The sequence below is a fragment of the Cucurbita maxima genome, unplaced genomic scaffold (assembly GCF_002738345.1).
Source record: "Cucurbita maxima cultivar Rimu unplaced genomic scaffold, Cmax_1.0 Cma_Scf00043, whole genome shotgun sequence".
NCBI classification, from domain to species: domain Eukaryota; kingdom Viridiplantae; phylum Streptophyta; class Magnoliopsida; order Cucurbitales; family Cucurbitaceae; genus Cucurbita; species Cucurbita maxima.
Window position 1 is genome coordinate 301,502 of NW_019272059.1, and position 25,037 is coordinate 326,538.

The 25,037-nt window shown below is 35.4% G+C and overlaps 6 protein-coding genes across 8 annotated transcripts; 2 read left to right on the top strand and 4 right to left on the bottom strand.

Moving 5' to 3' along the window:
• Positions 1 to 235: 235 nt before the first annotated feature.
• Positions 236 to 4,315, bottom strand: LOC111470229 (mitochondrial inner membrane protease subunit 2). Of its 2 annotated transcripts, none has more exons than XM_023115773.1 (5): positions 4,017 to 4,315; positions 3,633 to 3,851; positions 3,488 to 3,560; positions 930 to 1,095; positions 236 to 571 (listed from the first exon to the last, which is right to left on the bottom strand). In XM_023115773.1, the coding sequence occupies exons 2-5, from the start codon at positions 3,796 to 3,798 to the stop codon at positions 464 to 466; spliced, it is 513 nt and encodes a 170-aa protein (XP_022971541.1). In that variant the 5' UTR covers positions 3,799 to 3,851; positions 4,017 to 4,315; the 3' UTR covers positions 236 to 463. The 2 variants fall into 2 exon arrangements, with proteins under 2 accessions (XP_022971541.1, XP_022971544.1); XM_023115776.1 differs by having other exon boundaries at positions 3,633 to 3,868; positions 4,017 to 4,313.
• A 242-nt stretch (positions 4,316 to 4,557) lies between these two features.
• Positions 4,558 to 7,219, bottom strand: LOC111470279 (vacuolar cation/proton exchanger 3-like). The gene is made up of 11 exons (XM_023115837.1): positions 6,884 to 7,219; positions 6,667 to 6,734; positions 6,543 to 6,571; positions 6,248 to 6,444; positions 5,953 to 6,165; positions 5,746 to 5,877; positions 5,524 to 5,640; positions 5,383 to 5,436; positions 5,144 to 5,260; positions 4,928 to 5,009; positions 4,558 to 4,853 (listed from the first exon to the last, which is right to left on the bottom strand). Exons 1-11 carry the CDS (start codon positions 7,136 to 7,138, stop codon positions 4,798 to 4,800), a joined length of 1,320 nt encoding a protein of 439 aa, XP_022971605.1. The 5' UTR covers positions 7,139 to 7,219; the 3' UTR covers positions 4,558 to 4,797.
• A 1,571-nt stretch (positions 7,220 to 8,790) lies between these two features.
• LOC111470122 (probable pyridoxal 5'-phosphate synthase subunit PDX1) lies at positions 8,791 to 10,022 on the top strand. Its single transcript, XM_023115614.1, has one exon. The coding sequence runs from the start codon at positions 8,890 to 8,892 to the stop codon at positions 9,814 to 9,816; it is 927 nt and encodes a 308-aa protein (XP_022971382.1). The 5' UTR covers positions 8,791 to 8,889; the 3' UTR covers positions 9,817 to 10,022.
• Positions 10,023 to 10,985: 963 nt separating this feature from the next.
• LOC111470123 (carboxy-terminal domain RNA polymerase II polypeptide A small phosphatase 1-like) lies at positions 10,986 to 13,145 on the bottom strand. 2 transcript variants are annotated; one of them, XR_002714979.1, is made up of 7 exons: positions 12,623 to 13,145; positions 12,256 to 12,384; positions 12,056 to 12,176; positions 11,904 to 11,985; positions 11,567 to 11,720; positions 11,229 to 11,479; positions 10,986 to 11,082 (listed from the first exon to the last, which is right to left on the bottom strand). XR_002714979.1 is itself a non-coding variant. In XM_023115616.1 (6 exons), the coding sequence occupies exons 1-6, from the start codon at positions 12,923 to 12,925 to the stop codon at positions 11,363 to 11,365; spliced, it is 906 nt and encodes a 301-aa protein (XP_022971384.1). In that variant the 5' UTR covers positions 12,926 to 13,145; the 3' UTR covers positions 11,081 to 11,362. The 2 variants fall into 2 exon arrangements, 1 of the variants encoding a protein (XP_022971384.1); XM_023115616.1 differs by having other exon boundaries at positions 11,081 to 11,479.
• A 1,002-nt stretch (positions 13,146 to 14,147) lies between these two features.
• On the top strand, positions 14,148 to 16,558 carry LOC111470220 (PHD finger protein ALFIN-LIKE 1-like). Its single transcript, XM_023115757.1, has 5 exons — positions 14,148 to 14,490; positions 14,612 to 14,644; positions 15,064 to 15,286; positions 15,671 to 15,791; positions 16,065 to 16,558. The coding sequence occupies exons 1-5, from the start codon at positions 14,397 to 14,399 to the stop codon at positions 16,311 to 16,313; spliced, it is 720 nt and encodes a 239-aa protein (XP_022971525.1). The 5' UTR covers positions 14,148 to 14,396; the 3' UTR covers positions 16,314 to 16,558.
• A 1,627-nt stretch (positions 16,559 to 18,185) lies between these two features.
• Positions 18,186 to 20,002, bottom strand: LOC111470253 (probable 2-oxoglutarate-dependent dioxygenase ANS). Its single transcript, XM_023115812.1, has 3 exons — positions 19,510 to 20,002; positions 18,628 to 18,961; positions 18,186 to 18,534 (listed from the first exon to the last, which is right to left on the bottom strand). Exons 1-3 carry the CDS (start codon positions 19,986 to 19,988, stop codon positions 18,295 to 18,297), a joined length of 1,053 nt encoding a protein of 350 aa, XP_022971580.1. The 5' UTR covers positions 19,989 to 20,002; the 3' UTR covers positions 18,186 to 18,294.
• Positions 20,003 to 25,037: the final 5,035 nt, after the last annotated feature.

The window sequence follows — 25,037 nt, forward strand, 5'->3', positions numbered from 1 at the left end:
AAAAAATAATAATAAACTAAGAAAAACACACTTGGTTCCTCCATCAGCTTGAACCAACCAAACCTCCTACCTAAGTCCTAGAAATCAAAGTTGAACGAAAAGCTGCAATATGAATTTACTCTGCAAAAGTTTTTGATAATTACTGGTTGTCTGTCTTTTACGATTCTCCTCCCAAAATTCCAGTTGATGGGGCACTCATTACATTTTTCCATTTGATTTGATTTTACCAGGAAACTTAAGCGACGGGATTCTCGTGCATACGTGAGGTCAAGTTCAATCGTTACTGAAATACAGGTTCCTCCAAATACGGGTATTACATTGAAAATACCCCAAGAATGTAAATAATGTATGTTATGGAGAAAAAATAACATAACCGAAAGTGATAGATAGAAATCACTGCAGAAAAGGTCTCCAGTTCTAAAAAATTTCTACCTAATGTAAAAGACCTTCAATTTTGGTATTATTAGTAGGACTTGACTCTCCCCTGAGGGTATTTCCTCTCAACAGCACCAATTCTTTGAGGTGGCCATACAATATGTGACACCCTACCTTGAATCAAACCCATTGGTATCTGCCAGCAAAAGGCTTAGTTCAGTCAGGCTGGGCTAGTCATGTCTAAAAAGCATTAAAAAAGGAGTTGAACTCAAACCTCAGATACTTGCAGTAAAGTATTTCAAGAAATGTCTCTGGAAAAACAGTAAATTAATTATCTATATTTTCTTAATGCTCTTTCATATGAAAACTTTGTTTTGAACTCTAAAAAAGTATGATGATATTTTCAACTGTGTTTTTCAATTCCCAAAAATAGTTACAAGAATAATTAAAGATCCCATCGAGGCTACCAATCCACATAAACTCTGGTTGCATCTCAAAACTAATAGCACACCCGAAAAGAAACAGAATATTAACTATAGAAGATGGTATCTTACCGGGCCAAAAGATCTCGAGTCCATGCTGCAATCTGAATTATCACCTTCAACCCAACAGTGTCCTTCTGGAACCTTTACAACGTCATATGTTTGACGAGTTCCAACCCAATCTCCTGGTAAGGCAATAACTCTTTTCACATGTTTCTCCTTGTAATTACTAGGGGATCTGCAATAGGTCAACGATTTAGGGAAGGAAATTTTAATCAAATTGTTCAAGTCTCTAAGAGTAAATTTTATCTTCAACGACACCGTAGCCACAAATCCATACCAGTGAATACATTTTGTTTCAGGAGTCAGTTCAGTTTTGGATTGTTCGAACTCAGTTTAAGAGTGATTTTGGGTAAGGAAGCCTCTCCTAAATACTCTTTCAATTTCAATTAAGGTCGTCCAAACTAATTTCTGACCACTAAGCCTTGTACTTGCTGCTTAGGAATCTACTGGATTATATTAGGAGCACTTTAAGTTAGTAGTTTCCACTTGTGGAGTTGTTTGGTGTGTGCCTACCAACTTTTCTAACTACATCATGTGAAGCATGTCTCTTTGAATTATTATGTCTCCTTATGTGTTTAAGCATGCTGGAATATTGAGTTGTGATAGGTTATGTGGTGTTTTTAAGATGTTGAACATATTATATTTGTGGTGGATATGTGACTTAAGTTATGAAATGTGACCTTTGATGATTTTTGAGCCTGTTGTTTGTTGAGTATGTTGTGATGAGCATGCTGAAATGCTGACATTGTCTGAAAAGGCATGATGGTTGTGTAGGATCATGCATTTTAGTGAGATTCTACGATGTCAGAGGACCTTGTGTGTGATGAAGAAAAGTTGGGTAAATACCATTGTGCCTCAGGTAAAAATGGTCAGGGTGGTAGACCATTGACATAACTCGAAAGAGTCAGTCTCATATAGCTTTGTGAGAGCTAAATATTAGTGTTGAGTGACTCTGTGGAGTCAAATGAGCTCGTTGACCTTGCGTGAGGATTGAGTGCACATGACATGATGTATTGATGCAAGTGTTGAGCATGTTGAATGTTTCACTTGTTTTATGTGCAAAGAGCATGTTTAGTTGTATGAGAGAAGCATTATGTTTGTTTTCTATGTTGTATGTTGTTTGATGACTCCTCACGTGTGAGCCACTTACTGAGTATGCATTATGATGAACTCACCACCAAATTTTGAGATCATTAGCTAGTTATTCTATCTTCTTAATAGTTGGTTTTAGTTGGGAACTTACATTAGTACGAGTTGGTTAGTTCATTTATGGTTTGAGTTACTGTTTAGTGTTGATGATTCATTTTGGGACTGGCATTTGAGATGTATCATTGTTTGGAAGTTGGCTTGTTCTTAGAAATTTTGTTAAAGTTGGATAAGCTTGAAAGAGTTCTTTATATTCAGGTAATTTGAAGTTAACTGTTAGTTCTTGAGTTGGAGCTTAGTATTTCTTTCTCGGGTGCTCAATATTTGGGAAGTTACCACGGTTACGTTGTAATACGGTCAAAATTTGGGGTGCGGTAAATTTGGGAAGAAGAGGACTTGGAGGTTACAATCTCCTAACAGCGCAGGAAACAATGAAGGCTTTTTATCTAGCGTACACTCTTGGCATGCTTTCAATCACATACATTTACCAATTACATCATCAAGACTATTACAATTCAGGAGCCAGATGGATCACTATGCTATCCATTACCTTAGATTATTTCGAATATGACTACGTAAATATAATTCGTACTATTTCTTTCACAAAAAATGACCATTTTTGTTAATGAGGAAACAAGCTTTTATTCAGACAAAATGAAAGAATACAAAAGGACACACAAAAATACTGCACACTAAGAGAAGGCAACCACCTAGCTATACAGAAAAAAAAAAAAAGATCTCCAGTTCATAATAATTAGACCTAGCAGATAAGTACAAAAATACTTGGAAAACGATGTCCAAATAGAGTGACCACACCTCCTCCCAAGGTCTCTCACGATCCCTAAAAGGTCTTATTCCTCTTGATCCAATTGCCCCAAAGGACTACAAAGAGGCCACAAAACTTGACCCCCCATATTGGATAGGCAAATGCAAAGAGTAACCATTTCGTTCTATGCAAATTGCAAGTAATGGAGTTCGAGTTTTTCTTACTTTTGAGTTCTCTGTCTTTATTCTTCGATTGTATGGCCTTGGGAAGTTATTAAATTGGAGTCCAAATGTGATCTCTCAGCGATGATTAATCAAATGGGCCTACAAACTAATAATGATCAAAAGTCAACCTAGAAGAGCCAATCCAAATCTTAATTATCTAGCCTCAACTCATTAAGATTCAAACCCTGAGCAATCCCAATCGAGCAAGACTATCTACATACAATGCACTGGATCATACTACTATATAATTTGAGAGAGAGCGATGGGAAGGATAATGTGGGTTTACATAGGCCATTTTCTTTCTTAATCTAGAGAAGCCTTCACCATCGAATAAAAGAGGAACTAAATCAAGCTAATACCACAAAACACAATATAAGCGTCCAGAACAAGACAATACAGATAACGAAGTTAGGCGCTGGATGGAAACTTACCGGTAAACAATCACGTCACCGGGAGAAAATTGAAACTTCTCAAGGCAAAATTTCTCAACCAGCACGTAGTCATCTGAAAGCAAACCCAAGCATCAGATGGTATCAATTCCTCGCTATAACAAATATGCAACCTTCAGAAAATTACCACTAACAGGTCCTGCCGGAGAAGTGGCTCTAGGATTAAAAGTGGGAGACATTGAAGCACCCCGGATAGGGACAACACTCGCATAACGATCCGAAACCGTAACGCCTATAATTCCAAGTGTGAAACATTTCCTCGCAACGTTCCACACTAAACTTCGATTTGCCATTTCCAAAGTATACCAAATAGATGCATATCAAGTGCGAAATGGGAGTTCAGTAACTGCAACATGGAAAAATCTATAATGAAATAAGAACCCAAAAAAATTCAAAGTAGGCAAACAAAAACATTTGTTGTCAATTCGAATTTTGAGCTTGCAGAACAGAATCAAAGCAATCATAAAGGTCGAACTCGAACTCGAATCGGAAGAAATTCGATGAAACTTACCAGATAGGCGCAATTCGTCGAGTTTACCTAAAAATTGACAGTACACAACAGATAGAAACCGCAAGATTTCCGGCAAGCAGCCCAATTATCCCAGTTGAATTCCTCAACTACGTTGAAAAGATTAAAGAATATTATGAGAATAGGAAGCGGGCGATCGACGCTGAGAGATACGGAAGAACTCAATAGAAAATATTGTTTGCCAAATCCGCTGGTGATCGCTGCACTCACTCAGCGCCAAACCCTAACCATACAGTAAACGAAGGCGCGAACGAGCGAGCGCAAACAGAGAAATAGAAGAGGCAAATACTTTATTTTTCTTTTCTTTTTTCCGAGTTAAAAAAAATGTAATTACTAAATAACTTTTTTTCCCTTGCAAAAAATAAAAAATAAAAATAAACCCAAGTAAAATTATGAGCAAGCTTGTCGACCGTACTCGAGATAGAATCAAATCGCTCGTTTATTAATGTATTACAACACCAAACGAATAATATTTTGATCCTTAATAAGTAAACGGGATTGAACATCGAACTCGAATTACTGCACAATCATATAATTTATTTTTTTTTTATAAAAGTTAGACCAACTCGACCCTCTCGAGTTGAATAACTCTTAAAATTTAATATTATACAAATATAAAAGTAAAATATTATAAAATATAAAAGTAAAACTTATTTCACGTGTTAGTTGAACCCCTGATCTGCATAGATCAAGAGCAAACACTGTCATTCACAACATGGACTACCATGGTACTAATTCAGTTCGAACAAATATTGAATTTGGGCTACTTTGGCTTTAGTTGGACTCTCGATGATTGGGAATGGACGATAGTAACCTCATCTACACAATAATAAAAATAAATAAATAAATAAATAAAAAGTAAAAAAAATGTTAAAAGTAGTTTGAAAAGTCACCATTGGTGAAGAAGAAACATATTGCAATGATAATATAGAAGAGGATGAGAATCAATCCCTTCATGTAATGTGAACTGCCATCCTATAAATTCAACATAATTTACAAAATTAGCCAATTAAATACAAAATATTCCATTTTTAAAAAATTTAAACATATATATATATGTGTGTGTGTGTGTGTATATGTATGTGTGTGTATATATATAGGGGCTGTACCTGTAAAATGGATGATGAAGCCATTATTGAAAGAGCGAGGGAGGCAGTTTCAAGAACATTACATTTAAGATCCATGTTAATTCCCATAATCCAACCGACAATTACGCATAAAGGAACCTGAAAATTAAGAATAATTAATTTTTAAGTTTTATTAAAAATATAAAAATTAAATTAAATTATAGCATTTTAAAGAATATAATAATATTAATACCGTTACGAAATCAACTCAAATTTCTTACCACAAACATTGCTATTTGAGTTGCAGATCCTAAAGCAACACCTAAAGTTATATCCTGCATTTTACCATTAAAAAAATATAATAATAATAATAATAATAATATGATTATTAAGGAAATTAATTAATTATATTAAGGACATACCAACTTGTTCTTATAAGCAAATATGAGAGCTCCTGCGTGCTCGGCTGCATTTCCAACCAATGGTAGCAATATCATGCTAAGAAACGCAACTGATAGCCCCCAACTTTCCGAAGCGTCCTAATTTTTCAACCATGTTATCTACTTTTTACTTATAACTTAAAAAATTAAGCGAAATATTACAAATTTAGAGGAGAAATAGTTATCGAACAAAACTTTTATTACCTCAATTGTAGCCACCACGTACTCCGACAACAAAGCAATGAGAATAGTAACGCCTACCAACCAAGCCACTGTACTCCATATTCCAATCGTTGGTGCTTCTTGCACAACGTCATCGTTATAAACGTCTAGTTCCTAATACAGAATAATAATAAAACAACGTCTAAATTATCATACTTGTTGTATAATTTAAAATTAATTTAACCATACCTTATCCGGTTCAAAAAATTCACGGTGAGTCCATAGTTGAAAGATCAAGTAAGCTACATAAGCCACCAACATTACTATACTACTTGCTCTAGACAATCGTAGCGCTTTAGCTACAACCACATCAGTGGACCCTTTGACATAAGGGAACAACATCGGAAGCAAATGACATAAAAGCGCCAACAACAACATGTGTGAGTTCACCTCAACTTGTCTCTATAAGAAAATGTTACAAAACTTTATAACGTACGATTAAAACATATATCTTCAACTAAGAAGCCAAGAACCAATCACATACTTGATCATAGGTTTGTTGTCTTTTAAGATTGACGATGCCACTAATGAAAAGTGAGGTTCCAAGAACGACCAGAAGGTTTGATAGAACCGAACCCAAAAGAGAGTACTTCACCAACTCAATTTTATCCTTGCTAAGTGCAAATATTGCTATAATTAGCTCCGTCGCATTGCCACATGTTGCATTTAATAACCCACCAACTAAGTATAAAAATACATGATTAGAGTTGATCGAACCATGTCTAAAAAATAATAAATAAATAAATCAAAATAATAAATAAATAAAGGAAGAAAATTACTCGTGGGGCCGGTGAAATATGAGATTTGTCTGCAAATAGATGAATAAGAATATTAATTTAAGTTAAATGATAGAAAAAGAATATTGAAAATTCCAGAATGAAAACGTCGTCGTTTCAGGCTTACTCCGTCAGAAAGCTCAGGCGTTCCGCAAGTGGAGCAAGCCCCAATAAGCTCAGAACGAAAACCCACGCCTGTAAATCCATTCAACTTTTTTAACAGATTATTATTTTTAATTAATTTCTTTTATCTAAAATCTAAAATCTATTTCTATTTTAATTTTAAAAAATTTGGATTTTTTTTTTTTTTAAAAAAAAATAAAATTGAAATAGTTTTCACTTACTCTTCCGAAGCCAAGAGAGTCGGCCAACACAGCCAACGGAATCGCCGGAAAAAGAAACCAAATCTTCGTTCCCAAAATGACCTCTTGAAGATTCACAAGCAACAGCCTAAGACAACCGAAACGAACCTTGGAAACGAGGGTCAAATCGGACTTTCTGCGCAGCGATGACGACGACATGTTGTGAGCCGTCCGACCGATCAGCGAACCCTTGACGGCGCCGTTTTGCAAGATCGGCGTTTCTTGTTCGAAATCCATGTGTCTTACTAAATCCAAAGACTCTGTGAAATGGAATTCTTCTCGCAAAGTTGAGAATATATCGCAAATGGAATGCGTTTACCTTTCATTTTCTTCTACTTTTTTCCAATATTTAATTATACTATAAACTTTTTAATTTTAATTTCTTTTAAATACAGAAATTCAATTCTCTAACCTCTACCATTAACAATTTTTATTAAAAAAATATTTAATATTTATATTGTATTTGGTGAGTATACATTTATTTATATTTTAAAAAATTATAAATTTATTAGAAATAAAAATTTATAATATACATATAGCATGATGTAGGTATTTGAATGGAAGTTTCTTGTAAGTTTCAAACTTTCAAACACCATTTATCGCTTATAATGACAATATTAAAGTAAATAAATAAATAAATAAAAATAAACAAATATTAAAAGCAATAATAGTCTACTTTGAATATATATTTGAACAAATGTGAACCATTTTTATACAAAAAAAAAAAAAAAAAAAAAAAAAAAAAAAAAAAAAAAAAAAAAAAAAAAAAAAAAAAAAAAAAAAAAAAAAAAAAAAAAAAAAAAAAAAAAAAAAAAAAAAAAAAAAAACTATATTTAAACCAAAAAATATCAAATATTATTTTTATGATTTATTTTAATTTTGAAATACTTGTTTAATTTTTAAAAAGTTACCATCTAAAACGATATAGTCATGGTCTATACGATAATAGCTATGATGTTTGTAAAGGTCAAATACGAAATAATAGCATTTAGATATAAAGTTTATAACGTAACCAAAATTTAACTTTAGAATTGAATCGAATCATAAAGGAGATATTCGTTAGCAAAAGAATTATTATCATAATTGAGTTGAAAAAAAGTGTACAAGTAGTGCGCACTATGATGAGATAGGCCATAAGGCCATGGTTCATATGAATTTTAAAGTGGGCGCTGTGATTAAAGGGCCCATTTGAGCCCATCCATAATCGATTAACCACTCATTTTAGAAACAATATGCCTATTTTTATTTTTTTTAGTTTGTTTGATAATTATGAGTTGACTAATTGATTCTTAATTTGACTATGTTTGACGCAATTATATATTAAATAAAAGAAAAAAACTACAAAAATAATAAAATAAACCAAATAAACGAAATAATTAAAAATAAATAAAGTAGAGACAAAACCAAGTTGATCACGTCTCCATCCCTCGCTCAGATAATAAATTAGTATTTTATCTATTAAATTATTTTTGAATATATATATTTTTTATGCATAAATATTATTATTCTAAAAATTTATGTATTAATTAATGTAAATTTATTAAAATAAAATTGAAAAAGAAAATAAAAAGGTTAAGAAGACGAAAAAGACTCCAACGAACCACCGGTTTCCACGTATCGAGTTCTTGGTGCGCAAACGAGGGCTTGTTCAGACATCAAAATGCGTGGCTTTAACAGGCACCGATGATTATGGAACGCACGTCCACTCTAAGCTTCCTGATCTCTTATTGACAGCCGTTGGATTCGTATACTTTTTCTCAAAGATTGACGATTCTGTGGGCCCCATTTCTATGTAATGCCACGCGCTTAGGCTGGACGTGAATCGACGCTTCTCGTTCTCGATAAGATCATTCGAGAACAGCCACTACTTAAAGAACCCTTCTCTTCCTTAATCTCTCGGCCTTCATTTCTTCTTCTTCCACGGCCTTTTCATTGCGGCTGAATCCTCCCCCACCGCCTTTTTACTGTAGCGTTATTGGGCGGCGAAAATGGCAGGATCCGGCGTTGTAGCGGTGTACGGAAACGGAGCTCTGACTGAGACAAAGCAATCCCCCTTCTCTGTGAAAGTTGGATTGGCTCAAATGCTTCGTGGCGGCGTAATCATGGACGTTGTGAACGCCGAGCAAGCTCGTGTCGCTGAGGAGGCTGGAGCGTGCGCCGTCATGGCCCTTGAACGAGTTCCTGCGGACATCCGAGCCCAGGGCGGTGTCGCTAGAATGAGCGACCCTCAACTAATCAAGGAAATCAAACAGGCTGTCACGATTCCGGTCATGGCGAAGGCTCGAATTGGCCATTTCGTTGAAGCTCAGATTCTTGAGGCCATTGGTATCGATTATGTAGACGAGAGCGAGGTTCTTACTCTCGCCGATGAAGAAAACCACATCAACAAGCACAATTTCCGCATTCCGTTCGTCTGTGGCTGCCGTAATCTCGGTGAGGCGCTGCGGCGCATCCGCGAAGGAGCGGCGATGATCAGGACCAAGGGCGAGGCCGGCACCGGTAATATCATTGAGGCAGTGCGGCACGTGCGGTCCGTGATGGGAGATATTAGGTTGTTGAGGAACATGGACGACGATGAGGTCTTCACCTTCGCCAAGAAGATCGCTGCGCCTTACGATTTAGTTCTGCAGACTAAGCAGCTCGGGAGGCTCCCAGTGGTTCACTTCGCCGCCGGTGGTGTAGCAACACCGGCCGATGCGGCGCTGATGATGCAGCTCGGTTGCGACGGCGTGTTCGTCGGCTCCGGTGTGTTCAAGAGTGGCGACCCGGCGAAGCGCGCCAGAGCGATTGTGCAGGCTGTTACTCATTACAACGATCCAGAGGTGCTGGCGGAAGTGAGCTGTGGGCTTGGCGAGGCAATGGTCGGATTGAACATGACTGATAAGGTCGAAAGGTTCGCGAATAGATCGGAGTAGACGATCCCAAATCCTTTTCTAGAACTAAGAACATATACTTTTCTTGCAATTTACGTTTAAACATATAGCTAGCTATAAGGAATTTTGATACCTGTTTCACTGTTTGTATTGAATTGCTTATAAATCCCTTCTTTATTTCCTTCTCGAACATCTTACTTCACAATCCTCTATTTCATTTCTGATGGATTTTTCACACCTTAGATTAAGAACAATGTAATCAAGAAATTATAGAAAACCAATAAAAAAACTGAACGGATGGTCTCAGTCGTTTTCACCCACAGCTTGCAAGAGGCTAAGCAATTGGAGGAAGTAGTAAGAAACTCCTCCGCCTGTTGTGTATTGTAGTTTCTCTGGCCCTTCCTCGGCCGGAAAGTGCCGTCGACGGAGCAATTGAAGCTTCCGGCCAACCACCCCAAGTTCCAGTATCTTTCTATGTTTAGCTTGGACATTGCGATCAAAGAGCCGAGCATACAAAGAAAGAACAGTTGATAACATAGAACCGTGGAGGAGAAGAATCCACCATTTTGTGTTTAAAATTAGCCTAAAAATCAATTTATATTACTCCACTGAACAGCAGATTATGTTGCTGCCTCATATCTATTTATTGGTACAAAAAGAAAAGCCAGTCAGTCCACAGTCCAATGTACGTTTTAAAATCGTGAGGCTCGATTTGGGCAGTTGATCCTTGTTCTTCACAAACAGCTACACATGCCCCTACCCTCTAACTCTACTATAGCATTCTCCAACTCACATGTGCCTATCCTCGGAATCCATGGCCGTCGATGTCTCCTTTGGCCTACTTGCCTGAACCTTGTTGGATTTGAGAAGCTCCTAATCATTTCCTGCGACGGCTCTAACCTAAGATACGGTGGTTCTCCAGCCAGTGAGCGGCAGTGTTGGTCGTCGGGTTGTGGGTGTACCGTAATACACATGGCTGAGTTGCATCGCCATTGCTTGATTAGCTTCCCTAAGTCTGAACTTATCCAATAACAAATGGCGGCTTCTCCCTCTCTGTTGCTCCTCCCCAAAACAAGTCCTCCCTGTCAGTTCTTCCTTTCAAGTGTACATACCAATAAACAAGACCAAGTGGCTATGACACTGAAGTGCTGCCAAATAATTTTAAACTACATTAACTACTATGAAGTAAAGAGGAGTATGGCAGCATTCAATTTGCAGACGACGTAATTTTGAAGCTATAACTGAAGGCTTGCACTAGGACAGACTATGCTGGTCGCCAGTCGGTGATCCCCGAGAAGTATCAAAATTCTACAAAAACGTTGGATTTCCTCTTGAAAGACTGTTCTAAGGGGTAATGATATAAAAGAATTTAAATTTAAGAGTACAACTCTTTTGATGGTTTGCAGTCTTGATGAAACAATAGAATACATTAACCTAAGGTGGAAACAACATACATTGTGGACATATCTCATGAATTTCTTCTTACTCCATCACCTAAGCTCTAAATGGAAAGAATGTGGAGACTGATTTCATAGCATGCTCTTCACTCAGCACGCTTGGATATTATCTGAATTGTAATTTTCTCATGCTAAGGAATTCCATGGATGTGAAACCATTCAGGCATGTGAAATTTTTCGTATAGAATGGGTCGGACGTCTTTTTCCAGGGCGAGGTGTTTGAGGAGCGGGAGGAGGACGTCTAAAAGCTGAAGAATGCACATCACAGAGCAATGGGGAAGTGAGTATCTAATAATGGAATGGACCAAAGCCATTATCATAAGAGAAGTTTCTACCTGATTATCAGAAGGCTGTGCAGGAGAGAATGGGAGGCATGGGATTCCATTCAATGGTTGCAGTAAGAAACTAAACGGGTTGTTATCGATTATAACAACTCGAGAGAGATCTCTTCGTAAACACGATAGATCTTTTACGTGTTCTCTGTATTCTCTGCAATTTAAAGAAACATCTTTAAGAAATCTAATTTTGTAGTTCATTTCAACAGCCTGATAAATTTTAAGCAAAAGCTTAGAACACAAAATCTCTCATGGAAGGAAAAGCTTGCTTAATTGAGTTGTACCCCAGTCAAGATCAATCTCAGATTCTAAACCCAGTTAGAGGTAAATTACTTACGTGCTAACGGTGGATGGTCGATAAAGTCGAAGGCTAAATCTTCCCTCTGAATCGATTCGGTCGACCAGTGGTCTAGCATATCCTGTACATCGGACCACATATGACATATAGCAACGGGAGGAAAGTTATAAAAGATATTGATTAATCTAAACCTTCAAGACCAGCGGTGAATAAAATGAGTTCAGCAAATTCAGCAGCCTGACTCAAGAACTCGTGCAATCCAGGACGTTCAAATACAGTCACATGACTGATCTTTGGCTTTCCTTCATATTCCTTCAATACAGCTACCAAAATTAATCGACAGAAGAAAATTTTCAAGTAGAGTTTAGAAAGAGAAATCCATGGGAGGTACCTTGTCCGAGGACACACATTCTAGCTGAAACCAATTCAAGCCAGCTTCTGTTGCCTGAGTGCGAAAAACGGCTGGCAAACTGGATGTTTCATATGCACAAACCAAGGTTTCGTCCAAATCAAGAACAACCTGAGAGAGCAAATGAAGTATTGGAATCACAACATGTAAAATGCATAAACATCACAGCAAACTTAGTTTATCTCAACATCGTAATAATAGGTTTCAAAAAACAAATGGAAAATATTCAAATCAGTAAATCGCAAGCAGAGATGGAGGCAGTTTGTAGTGTCTAATGATTTCACAATGTCGCCAATCATCATTTTCTTCAAAAACATATAAAAAAAGAAGAGGACGAAACGAACATTACCGTGATCTTTTCCAGCGGGCGATCTCGACTTCCACCGTCATCCACATCAGTGAGAGGGCTAAGTTTCTTAGCTGAAAGCTGATGGAGAGAAAGCTCAGCAATCGGCAAGGGCTTAAAAGAGGGAGAAGATGAGGCAAGAAGCGGCAATCTAACACCGACATAGGACAAAATCTGAGCCCAAGAAGGAGCACCACGCACGATCTGAGCAATTATATGAACAAAGAAAGAGAGCCAATCGATCAAAGCTTGCCATACTTGCAGAGACCTCGGCACACAGACCTCGGCTTGACCAATCTGCGCCATATCCACAACGAATCGCAGATACAGAGAGATCCCCAAAACTGACTCGATGCTTCAGAAAGAAAACGCGAATCGGCCTCTCTCTCTCTCAATCATTTTCAACAATAAACAAGAATTGAAAACGCCACGACGCAATTGGAAAATTCTGTGGCCGACGGAATTGTGGCGGTGATGGCAGGTGGCTTTTTGCCGCCCTGGCTCGGCTCGAAGGACTGCTTCCTTTACCTTTTTTTTTTCCCCTTCTAAATAATAATAATAATAACAACTTAATTAATAATAATTATCCTAGCCAAATAACGGTGTGATTTATTCCAATTCATTGATAAATAAATAATATTTTAAAATTATTTTTGGTGGCTCGTGAACTTAGCCCCCTACACGTCGCCGTCAAGCTGTGCTTAATGGTCACCGTGACCCCATTTAAAGGTTAATGTCTCTATTTTTATTTATTTATTTATTATTATTATTGTTATTGTTTTCTTTGATTATTCCAAACCATTATCTATTCAGCTTTTTATTTTAAATGTTACAACTGCTCATATTTTGTTGCATTTATTGGGAAGGATATTTTAGTTTAATTAATCATCTCATAATCCCCTCTTAATTATTATTTTTTAATTCTTATCTTTATAGTATGACAAATCGAGAATGGAAACTCCATCTTCCAAACTATTAAAAAATGAGCTGAACTTGCTTATTTTAATTAATTTTTTAGTTACTCTGAAAATAGATTAATTAACTTATTTTATATTTATTTAGTTGCTAAATTAAAGAAATATCTTTAAATTTTGTTTTTTTTTTTTTAATTTAAGGATATTATTTTATTTTTTTAATCACTGTTTTAATAATCTCAAATTCATCCCTTATACATTGTCGGCTATTTGAATAATATTAAAGTTAGTTGACCCTTTATCCAATCACAATTTAATGCTGCTAAATGGTTATTAAATTTAGTCACGGGAAATTAACACACCTGTCTCTTAGGCCCATAATGACGATTATTTGGGCCAGATTCAAATTAGGCCCATGACACTCCCATTGCAATGGATTAGAAACTGGGCCGAAGAACTATGATATTTGGGCCGGAGTCAAACAGGCCCATTGTCACATTTGTTATTCCATAATCATTCATCTGTTCTAAATTAATAAATAATAAAATAAAATTTTAAAAATGGTTAATTGGAGTTTTTTTTTTCCTTTAAAAAGAAAAAAGGAAAGGAAAAAGAGTGGTTGGGAAGTGAAAATTTGGAGTGGCAATAGTGAAATATTGATTATCGTCAATTTACAATCCAACCTCCTGTTCTTCTGTGTCTCGCGGGTGCTGACGTTTACATGGATCTCTGCCGCTTACGCTCTCTTCTTTCCCAAACTCATGCATTAATCCTTCCTCCATTCATTCCCAATCCTTCTCCCAATTTCCATTTCTTCATGTGACTCCCGATTTCGTTCTCTCCTCTCAGATCTCCTTTCCGCCATGGAAATGCCATCCACCACTCCCAAAACCGTCGAGGAAATTTTCAAAGATTACGCCGGTCGCCGTGCCGCTCTTGTTCGCGCCCTCGCTCACGGTATTGTCTCCTCTCTCTCTCTCTCTCTCTCTCTAACTTCTCTTGTTTGCTTATTTCTTTTTTCCCTCGGAGATCACTGATTTTCATTTTCTTTTGTTGTTGTTGTTGTTGTTGTTGTCAGATGTGGATGAATTTTACGCCCTTTGTGATCCAGGTGATGCGTAATTGTTTGCATTTGATTTCCTTGCAAAGTTTATTATTTCTCTAAATGTTCATTTTCTTGCTGCTGGTGAATTTAACAAGCCTTCGATGTATAATGAATTGAGAAAATATTTCTTAATATGGCTAATGACGTAGTATCGGCAATTGCTTCAGATTGGATGCTTGTTCCTTGAATTCGAAACTTAATTTTTGTGATCTTGATCTTGCATTGAGATCCTGGGAATGTTCCTTTTTCCGTACACTTATGGTATCTTAATTAGCCAGTGACTGATGCATGTTGTAATTTATTGATTTATGCTCTTGTCTAGGCATGCAAAGTTTCACACTGTCTGATATTATTAAGTTCTCTGAAAGCAGGAATTTACTATCAATATATGACGCCTCATATATTTTTCACCTTGATTTGTTCAGATAAGGAAAATTTGTGTCTGTATGGACATCCCAATGAAACATGGGAAGTGGTTCTTCCAGTAGAAGAGGTTCCACCGGAGCTTCCTGAGCCTGCACTTGGAATCAATTTTGCAAGGGATGGCATGAACAGAAAAGATTGGCTGTCTCTAGTGGCTGTACATAGTGATTCCTGGTTGCTCTCGGTGGCTTTCTATCTTGGATCAAGGCTTAAGCAAAACGAAAGGTAAACCCTATTCTTTTGATTTTTTGCTTGCAGATTATAGGTCAGGGTCTGCTCAATGATATATTTTGAATCCTGCATTTGTCAATGATGTTTGTGAACTTCTAAGACTCATTTAAATTTACTTTCTTTAATGTTTCTTCTGGGATTATTTGCAAATGCTGTCTGCAACAAATAGGTTATAGGTTTATGGCAGAATACTCGAGCAATTTTTTATCAACCACGCTAATTTCTTTGGTTTTCTCCTTTATTAACTATGTTACTGCCTGAATAATTGTGGAAGTTGAAGAGCTACTTAACTGTTTGTTTTATGTTATTATGTAATGATGTTATGTTCTGCAAAATCATGCACTAACTCCTTTCGTCTTACTAATCATATAATGACAGAAAGCGTTTATTTAGCTTGATGAATGATCTTCCCACTGTCTTTGAAGTTGTGACAGAATGGAAGCCTGTCAAAGAGAAACCTAGTGTAGATAGTGGAAGCAGATCACAAGGAAGCGCTAAGGTTAATGTTGTTGATCATGTTTTTTTAATAACTCATACTGAACTTTTTGTGCATAATTCTCTCATGGGGTTCAGTGCAATGAATTCTCCGGATGGGATTGAAGGATTTAATCCTCGTCTGTTATCGGTTTTTTTTGGGGAAAAGAGCTTCTGATCACATAAAAGAGATTTAACTTGACATATCAATGTCATGTCTTCTTAAAGAACTTGAAGCAGTTTAACAAATTGTTTTAAGCTTCTGAGTACCTCTTAACTTGATACTCCTCTATTCTAGAGATCCAATGATGGGCAGGTGAAAAGCAATCCTAAACTTGCCAAACAGAGTATCGAGGAGGATGTCGACGAACATAGCAAAACCCTCTGTGGTAGCTGTGGTGAAAACAGTACAGATGAGTTCTGGATTGGCTGTGACATATGCGAAAGGTGGTACCACGGAAAGTGCGTAAACATAACACCTGCTAAGGCTGATTGTATCAAACGATACAAATGTTCATCTTGCTGCATGAAGAAATGCAGGCAGTAGTAACAAAAAGGCAGACGAAGCCCCGAAGAGCTCAAGTTCCGAATGATTCAAGTGACTGATGAAGCGTAGTATCAATATTTCCTTTATGTATGAATTTGTAGTTAATATTGTTTACTTTAGAATGACTATCTCAACCCTATCCCATATGAGTCTTGGAACTTGAAGATCCATTCTTCTACTTGTATTTCTAATTGTCACAGAAGCATGTTCCTATGCTATCTTAGCAGAAGAAACATTCAAAACTACTCGCTGATTTCAGTGCCACAAACTGAGCTAATCTAATTTTGTCATTTATTTCAAACTCCCTCATGGGCAGGGCAACTTATGGGCTCACTTAAACCAATTTCATCAAGCCCAATTTTTCTAAATTCAGTCCAAGGGATAGAAACGAGTTGGGCTTCTACGCTGGTTGGTGAGCCCAATTTCATCGAGCCCATCTTTTCTAAACTGAGTCCAAGGGATAGAAACGAGTTGGGCTTCTACGCTGGTTGGTGAGCCCAATTTCATCGAGCCCATCTTTTCTAAATTGAGTCCAAGGGACAGAACCGAATTGGGCTTCTACGCTGGTGGGTAAGCCCAATTTCATCGACCCCAAATATTTTAATTAATTCAATATCCAAAACTGTTATAATGGAAACCCATTCCGTTGGGCTTAGTTGGGCTTCCTGGTGGCCCACTCATGAAGCCCAAATACTCGATCATAAATAAAATAAAAAGAAAACAATTTCTTGTTTTATTAATAGAATACATAAATTAGAAGTCAAATATTTAAATAATTAAATTGCAGCTGAATAATTATTAAATCACATTTGTAGACTTAGGAACTTAATACATATAAATGATATAACAAAATTGAAATATATAATCTTAAATGTCACAAAAATTGGAATATTGCGGAAAAAGATGTGCGAAATGGACTATGTCAATTTTTATTTTATTTTTAAGATTTCAACCTCATCAATTTAGGTTAGCTAGAGATGAATTTTGTGGCTTCAAAAATTGGGAGATTTTGCATTTAAAACGTGCGTTTTGACTGCACCCCACGTGGGAGGCACTCAAACCATGAATTCTACCGACTAAGATTGATAAATTAATTAACTTAATTTTTTTAATGATTTTTTTTTTAAAATAATACAATATTGAAGTATTTATCAATGCTACTTTTATATTTAATCATCATCTCTTTATGTGTTTATTCGAAATAACCATCGTTACATCATAACAATCTAAGTCAACTACTAGTTGATATTATCCACTTTGACCCGTTACATATCGTCAGCAGCCTCACAGTTTTTAAAACACGTTTACTAGTAAAAGGTTTTCATACCATTATAAAAAATATTTCGTTCCACTCTCCAACCGATGTGGGATCTCACAATCCATCTCCTTTGAGGGCTCATCATCCTCGCTAGCACACCATGTTAAGAAGGGAACAAAGCATTTCTCACAAATGTATGAAAACATTTCCCAAATCATTCGTTTTAAAACTGTAAGATTATCGCGTTTTAATCAATTTTGAAAATTAATATCTTGTTTGATAACTATTTAATTTTTTGTTTATTTTTCTTTAAAATAAAATTCATAAACACCCACCAATCCTTTTTGTAAAAATTCGTAATCAAATAGATGGCTAGAATTTAACTATTTCATCAATATTTTGTCAAACGATAATAAGAAGATAAGAACAAAATCGTTCTTGAATATAAGATAAGAATAAAATCATTATCGAATAGACCTAAAGTATTGAAATTTTATACGCTTCTTTCTATCAAATTTACGATAATCTATCATTTTAACCGTTTCTATGTCGAAAGTAATATCTAAGATTATTGCACATCAACTCAAAACGGGGAATAGATTCTAAATTGACAGCGGACAATTCAAACAGGTTTAGAACCCAATAAGAAACTTGAACATTAACTTATAATTAACACAACATACAAGCATTAATTAACATTATTATTAATTATAATTAAGTGGATTAAATAGACTGTTCTTGTTGTAAAGTTCCACAAATACCCCTCTTCCTAATTTGAAGTCTATATTCATCAAAGGTCATAGGTGGAAAAAGGGCTGGCCTTTCTTCAGTCACAAGCACTTTGGCTGGCTCAATAATCAAATCACTTCTCGGGTTGTAGAAGAACGCCAATGACACTCGATCCTTGTTTGAATTTACGATCACTCTATGATTCACACTTTTGTATATCCCGTTGCTCAACACCTAATAACATACCACCATTACTCATTTTTACGAATAACATAGTGAACAATTTTAGATATAATGTTACGAGCCTGAGTAGAGAAAGATTCAAACCTGAATTTGATCAGCGACGTTTACAATCAAAGCATTAGGGATAGGGTCGATAGTGATCCAATCGTCTCCTTTACGAACTTGGAGGCCAGGGACGTTGTGGTCAGGCAAAAGAATGGTGATGCCGCCCGGGTCGGAGTGAGGCGAAAGGCCTAAAGTCAGGTCAGGTTGAGGGCACTTTGGATACATATTGGCCCTCATGCAAGCTCCTATTCCTTCTTCTCCTCCAAATGCCTTTAATAAGTACTCTTCTTCAAGCCCTAATCCCATAGATAATCCCTTCATCACTTTCTCACATAGCTTCACCATCTCCTTCCCATATTCTTCTATCAATTCCCTACACACAAATAAAACCCTAAAACGTCATAAACGTATCGAGTTTGTCTCCCGCATGTTGATCATTCATCACATCATACAATAAAGATACGAAAATTTGAATTTGTGTCGTTTCTGTTAAGGTTTAACCAATTGAACTACGCTTAAATTGGTTTCGAAGAAAATGTTTATAAAAATATAAGAACATTTCAGGGTGGATCCAAGAACATTGGAGAAAGACACGAAGATAAAATTTGACAAAGTTTGAGTTTGTAACGAACCCTTCTTTTAAAAATGACTACCGAAAAAATTGATACCAAAGACATTAATTTTTATTCAAACTGTTAGATGAAAACGACTCTCCACAATGGTATGATATTGTCCATTTTGAGCATAAACTCTCGTGGCTTTACTTTGTGGTTCCAAAAAGGTCTCGTACCTGGAGATAGTATTATTTAATTATAAACTCATGATCATTCACTAAATTAGCTGATGTGGGACTTTCTTCACCTACATTGGGACGGGTGCATTTTTAGTGTCGTAAAATGAGAAGAATAGGTAAAAACGTACTTGGATGGAGGAAAAGCAGGCCACTTGGCTGTGTTTCTGAGGGAAACAGGCAAATAATTAATGAAAAAGTAATCACTCCAATCCAAAATCGCCCCCTTTTCAATCCCCAACCGGCTGCCATATCCTTCATAAGTGGTCGGCGAATTGGCATATTGTCTCTTCAAATCCAACGGCTGATGAAAAAACTGCGTCCACTTATCCTTCAAACACTCCATCATCTCGCCGTTGATTCCATGGTTTATTACATGAAAAAATCCCCACTCTTTACAAGCTTCCGCCATCGCCGTAACCTCCGCCGCACTCTGCAGCTTTTCCATGTCCACCACCGGAATATTCCTCCAAACATTTCTCTTCACGGCGGCACCACTCGGCCTCTGTGATGGTGGCTTCACGTACCTCACTGGAATCGTTCGTATTCCACTCTCCGCCAGCGACTGCACACACACCACCGGCTCCGGCCAACTCCCAAGGCAGCTCATTTTCTTATAATATCTCTTGTGGATTTTAAAGGCTCTTCATTACTGCAAGTATTTATAGGGGAAAAAAAAAGCAGTACACGTGACGAAAATGAAAATTAATAATAATAAAATATATATATATATATATATATATATTATTGTGTCTATTAGCTCATTTCGGCGCCGTGAAATTTTTGCTTTACTTCAAACTAAATTAAAAAAAGAAAAAAAAACACACACACATGTATTCCGATTTGACTTCTTCTATCTCGTCCTTTAAAAAATAATATTTTATTTCTAATTAACATTTTCTTAAATTAAATTACTAATTAATCACGAGTATAAAATAATAAAATATCACTTAAATGATTTAATTTAGTATACCCGGGTCGGACTCGGAGCTGGTGAAAATGATCCGACGAAACCCGACAATAAAAGGGCGACCGTTTATTTTTGTTTGTAAGCGGAAGGCAGGGAGAGGAAACGTTTAACGTTTGTAGTGTCGTTTCAAGTGGGGTCAGTTCGGAGGCAACTTTTTTTTTGTCTACTTTTTCGACATGTCGGCTTGTAATTAGTTACTTTTATAATCATTATTATAACTCCTCGTTTGTTTTGTTTTCTTTTTTTCCTTACCCACTTGTTAAATTTACTATTTTAAGAAATACTTTAAATTATTATTATTATTATTATTATTATTTACTTTAAATTATTGAGGAATTTGAATAAAATCGAAATCTAAAAAGGTTGATGGAGTGGTGCTTAATAATAGGAGAAAATAAGTAGAAATCTAAATAAATAAATAAATAAGAAGGATTAAGTTTGGCCGACATCAAGGAGACTGGTCAGTGTTCGAACACGTGCCAAATATTGGCCAGAAAAGGAATAACGCACGTGACCAAGCATTTACCCAGTGGTCAAGCTCCACTTCCATCCTACTTTATTATTTATTTTATATTTTCAACTTATACATCTAATTTAACCTAAAATAAAGTCAATTATCCTATTTAATATTTAAATTCGTAAAATTATAGATGAAAATTTCAACCAAATGTCGGGTTGATATTTAGAGAGAGTTTTTTTTTTTTCTTTGCCAATGTTGATTTTAAATTTTTTTTTAATTAAAATAATATTAAATTTTTAAAATTTTGATTTTTTAGATGGATTAATTCATTCTCCATTTGTGACAAATTTTCTAGGCATGGAATGGGGTTATACATATCCACTCCAAAAAATAAACATATATTTTAATATATTTTATATTTTCACAACATGTTTTAAATGTTTTATAATGTATGGACTTCATTAAAAATAAAAAATAAAAAATAAAATAATTAGGTATTGAAAATTTCAGAAGAATTGGGACAAATTTGAAAAAAATGCCACCCATCATTATTTTTTTATATATTAAATTGGAAAATGCATACAAATTGCATAATAATAAAAATTCAAACTAATTAAACAAAACACTTTATATTAAAATTTAATCTAGCTAATTAAATAAATAAAATAGTTAAATTTATTGTCTTTTTATTTGGTTAACCGACCACTTTAAAGTAGTTGAAACGTCGCATTAGAGTCATCAAAAAGATATTTTTCTTGATTAAATCGACATTGATTTTTCACGGCTTCTAGTCTTTGTTATTATTTTCATAGTGTTAAACGGCTACTAAACCAATCCCAATAAAAACTACATATAAAAATGTCAAATTCTCGAAGTCCGTTCACGTCTCATTTCTAACTTTAAATTACCTCAAATGAACGTAAGATTTTAGTTAAAAAAACATTATAATCGTATGAGCATGGATGTTTCATATAAAAGGGTCTCAACGCTTAAGGAGCGTCTTATCATTTTTCTTTCAAGTTGAGGCTCTCTTTTATTGTTTGGGTTGAATCGACACGTTCTTAGATAGCTTCTCAAGACTATTGTTGGCTCGAGATGTTAACTTTTACCTTTATTGTTTGGGTTGAATTAACAGTCGAGGCATGGAAGAGAATAAGAATAGTTCTTTCTACCGGAGTTTTTCACGTTAATTCTCTTTCTAACGTCTCGATTATTTTTCTGTTTATTCCCGTGGTAGAAGTCGGGAAGTTCTTTCTCGACATTTTCTCGCGTCTTAATTTGAGTTTTTGAAGGAACTTTCACAAAGTACGTGTAAATATGAAACTAAAAGTTGTTCTCTTTTCTATTGAGGAATTAAAGCTAGTCATGTTTTAAACTTGTCAAACGTTAAAGGCAACAAAACCAGATAAAACAACATTAATACTATCTATATGAAAACATAAATGAAATATTATCAACTTAAGATCTACTGAGAAAAGAAAGAAATGCAGTTTTAGGGTTTGTCTGCCAATGAGAAAGCAGTTTGAGTTGGAAGCACTTTACTACCTCGCATTGTCGAGGTGGGTGTCGGTCCCCTGATGGTCCAAGTCCTTTTGGTTGGAACATGTGAAAAATGACACAACATTATGAACTCGGTTACCAAAGGGACCATATTTCTTTGTGGTTAGTATTCCAAAAAGAGAACCGTAAATGATTTATGAAATTTGCATATTCAAAAGGTGTATAATTTTGAGATGTCTAATGAAACTCATGCTCGTTCACATTCATATTGATGTTGGTAGCTCAAATTTAATTAGTTGCCCGGTAAAAAGAGACAGAGGCTGAGGCTTCGTAGCCACATCTTGTGTCCTCAAAGTTTAAATTTATATAATTATTAATAAATAATTTTAGAAGTATAAATTAATTTTAAAGTAAATCCACCTATCGATTCTCTTAAACCCAAAATTTTCAATAATGTATATTGTGCATGAACCTTTCACTATCGAATAAAATGACACGTAGACGATTCACACAATAAAATAAGATATCAACTCGGTTGAGGATCTTTTGTTATTTATTTATTTTATTTTATTTTTGTTAAATAATAATGGTAAGTGGTTGAGAAAGTACTGAATAATTATTTTTGCACTCGAAAATATAATAGGAAAAAAAATAGTCATTGAAAGAATAAGAAGTACTGTTTAGGCAACTATTTAAGGTTGTTAGTAGACTCTGTCGTTTCAGACAAACATTCTAAGTTCAGTCACAAAAGTAGCTGAGTTCGGCTTCTTACCAATTATGTCACAACCTGCCTTTTAAAATATTCTCTCAATTAAAAAAAAAAAAAAAAAATAGTGACCATATAAACAATAAAATATATATATTTAACCGACAATTATTGTGGGCCTCCATGGGCTTTGTTTTGTCAACTAGGCCCATGGATCAGTGTCTCGGCCAGAAACAGGAACATAGAAAACACCGAAAACCTTATTTTCTTCTCTCTTTGTGAATATTTTCATTTTTCATTTATCTTATCAATCGACACAATAGAAAAATAAATTCTTTAATGATTCGGTTGTTAATTCGTTAGTGGCCCAATTGGCACACATACTGGGCCTGCATTGATGCTAGTGGGCTTTTTTTTTGTAAGTAGTGATCCATCTTTGCATCAACTTGAAAATGGTGTCGCAACTCATATGTATGTATGGTGTTGCAATAGTACGACTCTCACTCTCACCATTGAGTGAATTAGCTAACTCAAATTTGTGTTATTTTCGACTAGATAACATATACCCAAATCTCTGTTTCCGCTTTGAAAAGAGGATTTTTAAAAACATGGGTAGAGAGATTACCGTACGAGGGTTTGAAAATAATATTGTAAGTTGGCAATTAAGAAAGGCAAAACGTATATATAAGGGTTTAGCATGACATGAGTTTGCAGCCATGGACAACACGCCTTGAACAAGTATGACCTGCTCTCATGATTTTGCTTTGAGCTAAGCTCCCCAAAATACCTCACACCAATAAATAAAGTATTCATTGATTAAAAACTCATAATCGTTCCCTAAATTAGTATCTAACGGTTTGTTTGGTAATATTTTATTATCGAACTTTTAACATTTTAATTAACGACATTTCGTGGCTAAGCTGTCATTTCTTGTAACTTCTCCCTTTGACATTCAACTTAAAAATTAAAATTAAAATTAAAAAAAAAATTAAGAAAAAACTTTGTAAAACAATTATTCCCCAAGAAATTAAATAATGGTCTTTGAAGAATTGATGTCACCACTCGCCACCTCAGCAAGCTGAGTCGCGAGGGACCCATTAGAAATTCCAAGGACGGTCAATGTGAAAGAATTTCTTTTGACCACATCACAGTTTTTACTCCTCAAATACTGTATTAAAGTCGGTTTAAGGACGACGTGTCGTTCAAGAAAACTCCAGATTACTTTTATTCCCAAGTTTGTCTTTTCCACCTTCTGGGTACGTGGCGGGTTTTGAATGGTGCGAATTGCTGACTGTGTGAACAGTGACTTGGAATAAGTCATAGTGTGAACAATATGACCGGTGGGTCCGACAGACTTTCGCTTATGATATCTGCATGTATGCCACGTGGACACACGTGGTAGGCTTTCCCACGTGGGACGTCACAGAATACCGCGTTTCTGATTTTATTAAAACGACATGAATGGAAACGGACCCTCTAAAGGCAATTTTTTAAAATAAATAATACATATTCCTCTTTTTCTTTTCTTTTCTTTGAAAAAAATAATATCTTCCTTTCCATTATTTATTAATGTAATCATAGCAATGGAAAAATAAATAAAAAAGAAAAATCTTTTTCGAATTAAAATATATTAATATAACCATTAAGTTTTTAATTTTTTTTACAATAGTAAAAAAGTAAAATTAAGAAAAAAAGGAAGAAGTTTGTAGAGGAGACGACAAGTCGCATAGAAATTAGAATCAAAGCCTCCAACCTCAACAGGGACGGTGTCGTAAGCCTGACGACGCGCTAACGCAATGGGAACAAATGGGTAAACGAAGAAAACGACAATCCTTCAATAAAGCTGAAAAATATACAAATAATAATAAAACACAATTTAATTTAAATATTATTTTTTTCATTTCCGCGTAAACAGATTATACAACTCAAAAAATAAAAATAAAATAAAAAATAAAATTCCATCGGATTAATTCTTTTTTTTTTTTTTTTTTTTTTGCCCTCTTTTTTACGATTTCACACCTGG

Bases quoted from the DNA above. Each gene is read 5' to 3' on its own strand.
- LOC111470253 (XM_023115812.1), bottom strand. From the start codon at position 19,988: ATGAGCTGCCTTGGGAGTTGGCCGGAGCCGGTGGTGTGTGTGCAGTCG. The intron at 18,962-19,509 runs GTACGTTTTTAC...ATTTGTGTGTAG, and splicing joins CCTGCTTTTCCTCCATCCAA to GGAATTGATAGAAGAATATG. The intron at 18,535-18,627 runs GTTTGAATCTTT...GTATGTTATTAG, and splicing joins ACGTCGCTGATCAAATTCAG to GTGTTGAGCAACGGGATATA.
- LOC111470279 (XM_023115837.1), bottom strand. From the start codon at position 7,138: ATGGATTTCGAACAAGAAACGCCGATCTTGCAAAACGGCGCCGTCAAG. The intron at 6,166-6,247 runs GTATGTGATTGG...ATTTTCTTATAG, and splicing joins GACAACAAACCTATGATCAA to AGACAAGTTGAGGTGAACTC. The intron at 5,437-5,523 runs GTATGTCCTTAA...GGTAAAATGCAG, and splicing joins TTGCTTATAAGAACAAGTTG to GATATAACTTTAGGTGTTGC.
- LOC111470123 (XM_023115616.1), bottom strand. From the start codon at position 12,925: ATGGCGCAGATTGGTCAAGCCGAGGTCTGTGTGCCGAGGTCTCTGCAA. The intron at 12,385-12,622 runs GTAATGTTCGTT...TTGCTCTCTCAG, and splicing joins GCCCGCTGGAAAAGATCACG to GTTGTTCTTGATTTGGACGA. The intron at 11,986-12,055 runs GTTTAGATTAAT...TCCGATGTACAG, and splicing joins ATTCACCGCTGGTCTTGAAG to GATATGCTAGACCACTGGTC.
- LOC111470220 (XM_023115757.1), top strand. From the start codon at position 14,397: ATGGAAATGCCATCCACCACTCCCAAAACCGTCGAGGAAATTTTCAAA. The intron at 14,645-15,063 runs GTGATGCGTAAT...TGATTTGTTCAG, and splicing joins TTACGCCCTTTGTGATCCAG to ATAAGGAAAATTTGTGTCTG. The intron at 15,792-16,064 runs GTTAATGTTGTT...CCTCTATTCTAG, and splicing joins GATCACAAGGAAGCGCTAAG to AGATCCAATGATGGGCAGGT.
- LOC111470122 (XM_023115614.1), top strand. From the start codon at position 8,890: ATGGCAGGATCCGGCGTTGTAGCGGTGTACGGAAACGGAGCTCTGACT.
- LOC111470229 (XM_023115773.1), bottom strand. From the start codon at position 3,798: ATGGCAAATCGAAGTTTAGTGTGGAACGTTGCGAGGAAATGTTTCACA. The intron at 3,561-3,632 runs GTAATTTTCTGA...GTTTGCTTTCAG, and splicing joins TCCGGCAGGACCTGTTAGTG to ATGACTACGTGCTGGTTGAG. The intron at 572-929 runs GTAAGATACCAT...TTTTGCTGGCAG, and splicing joins ACTCGAGATCTTTTGGCCCG to ATACCAATGGGTTTGATTCA.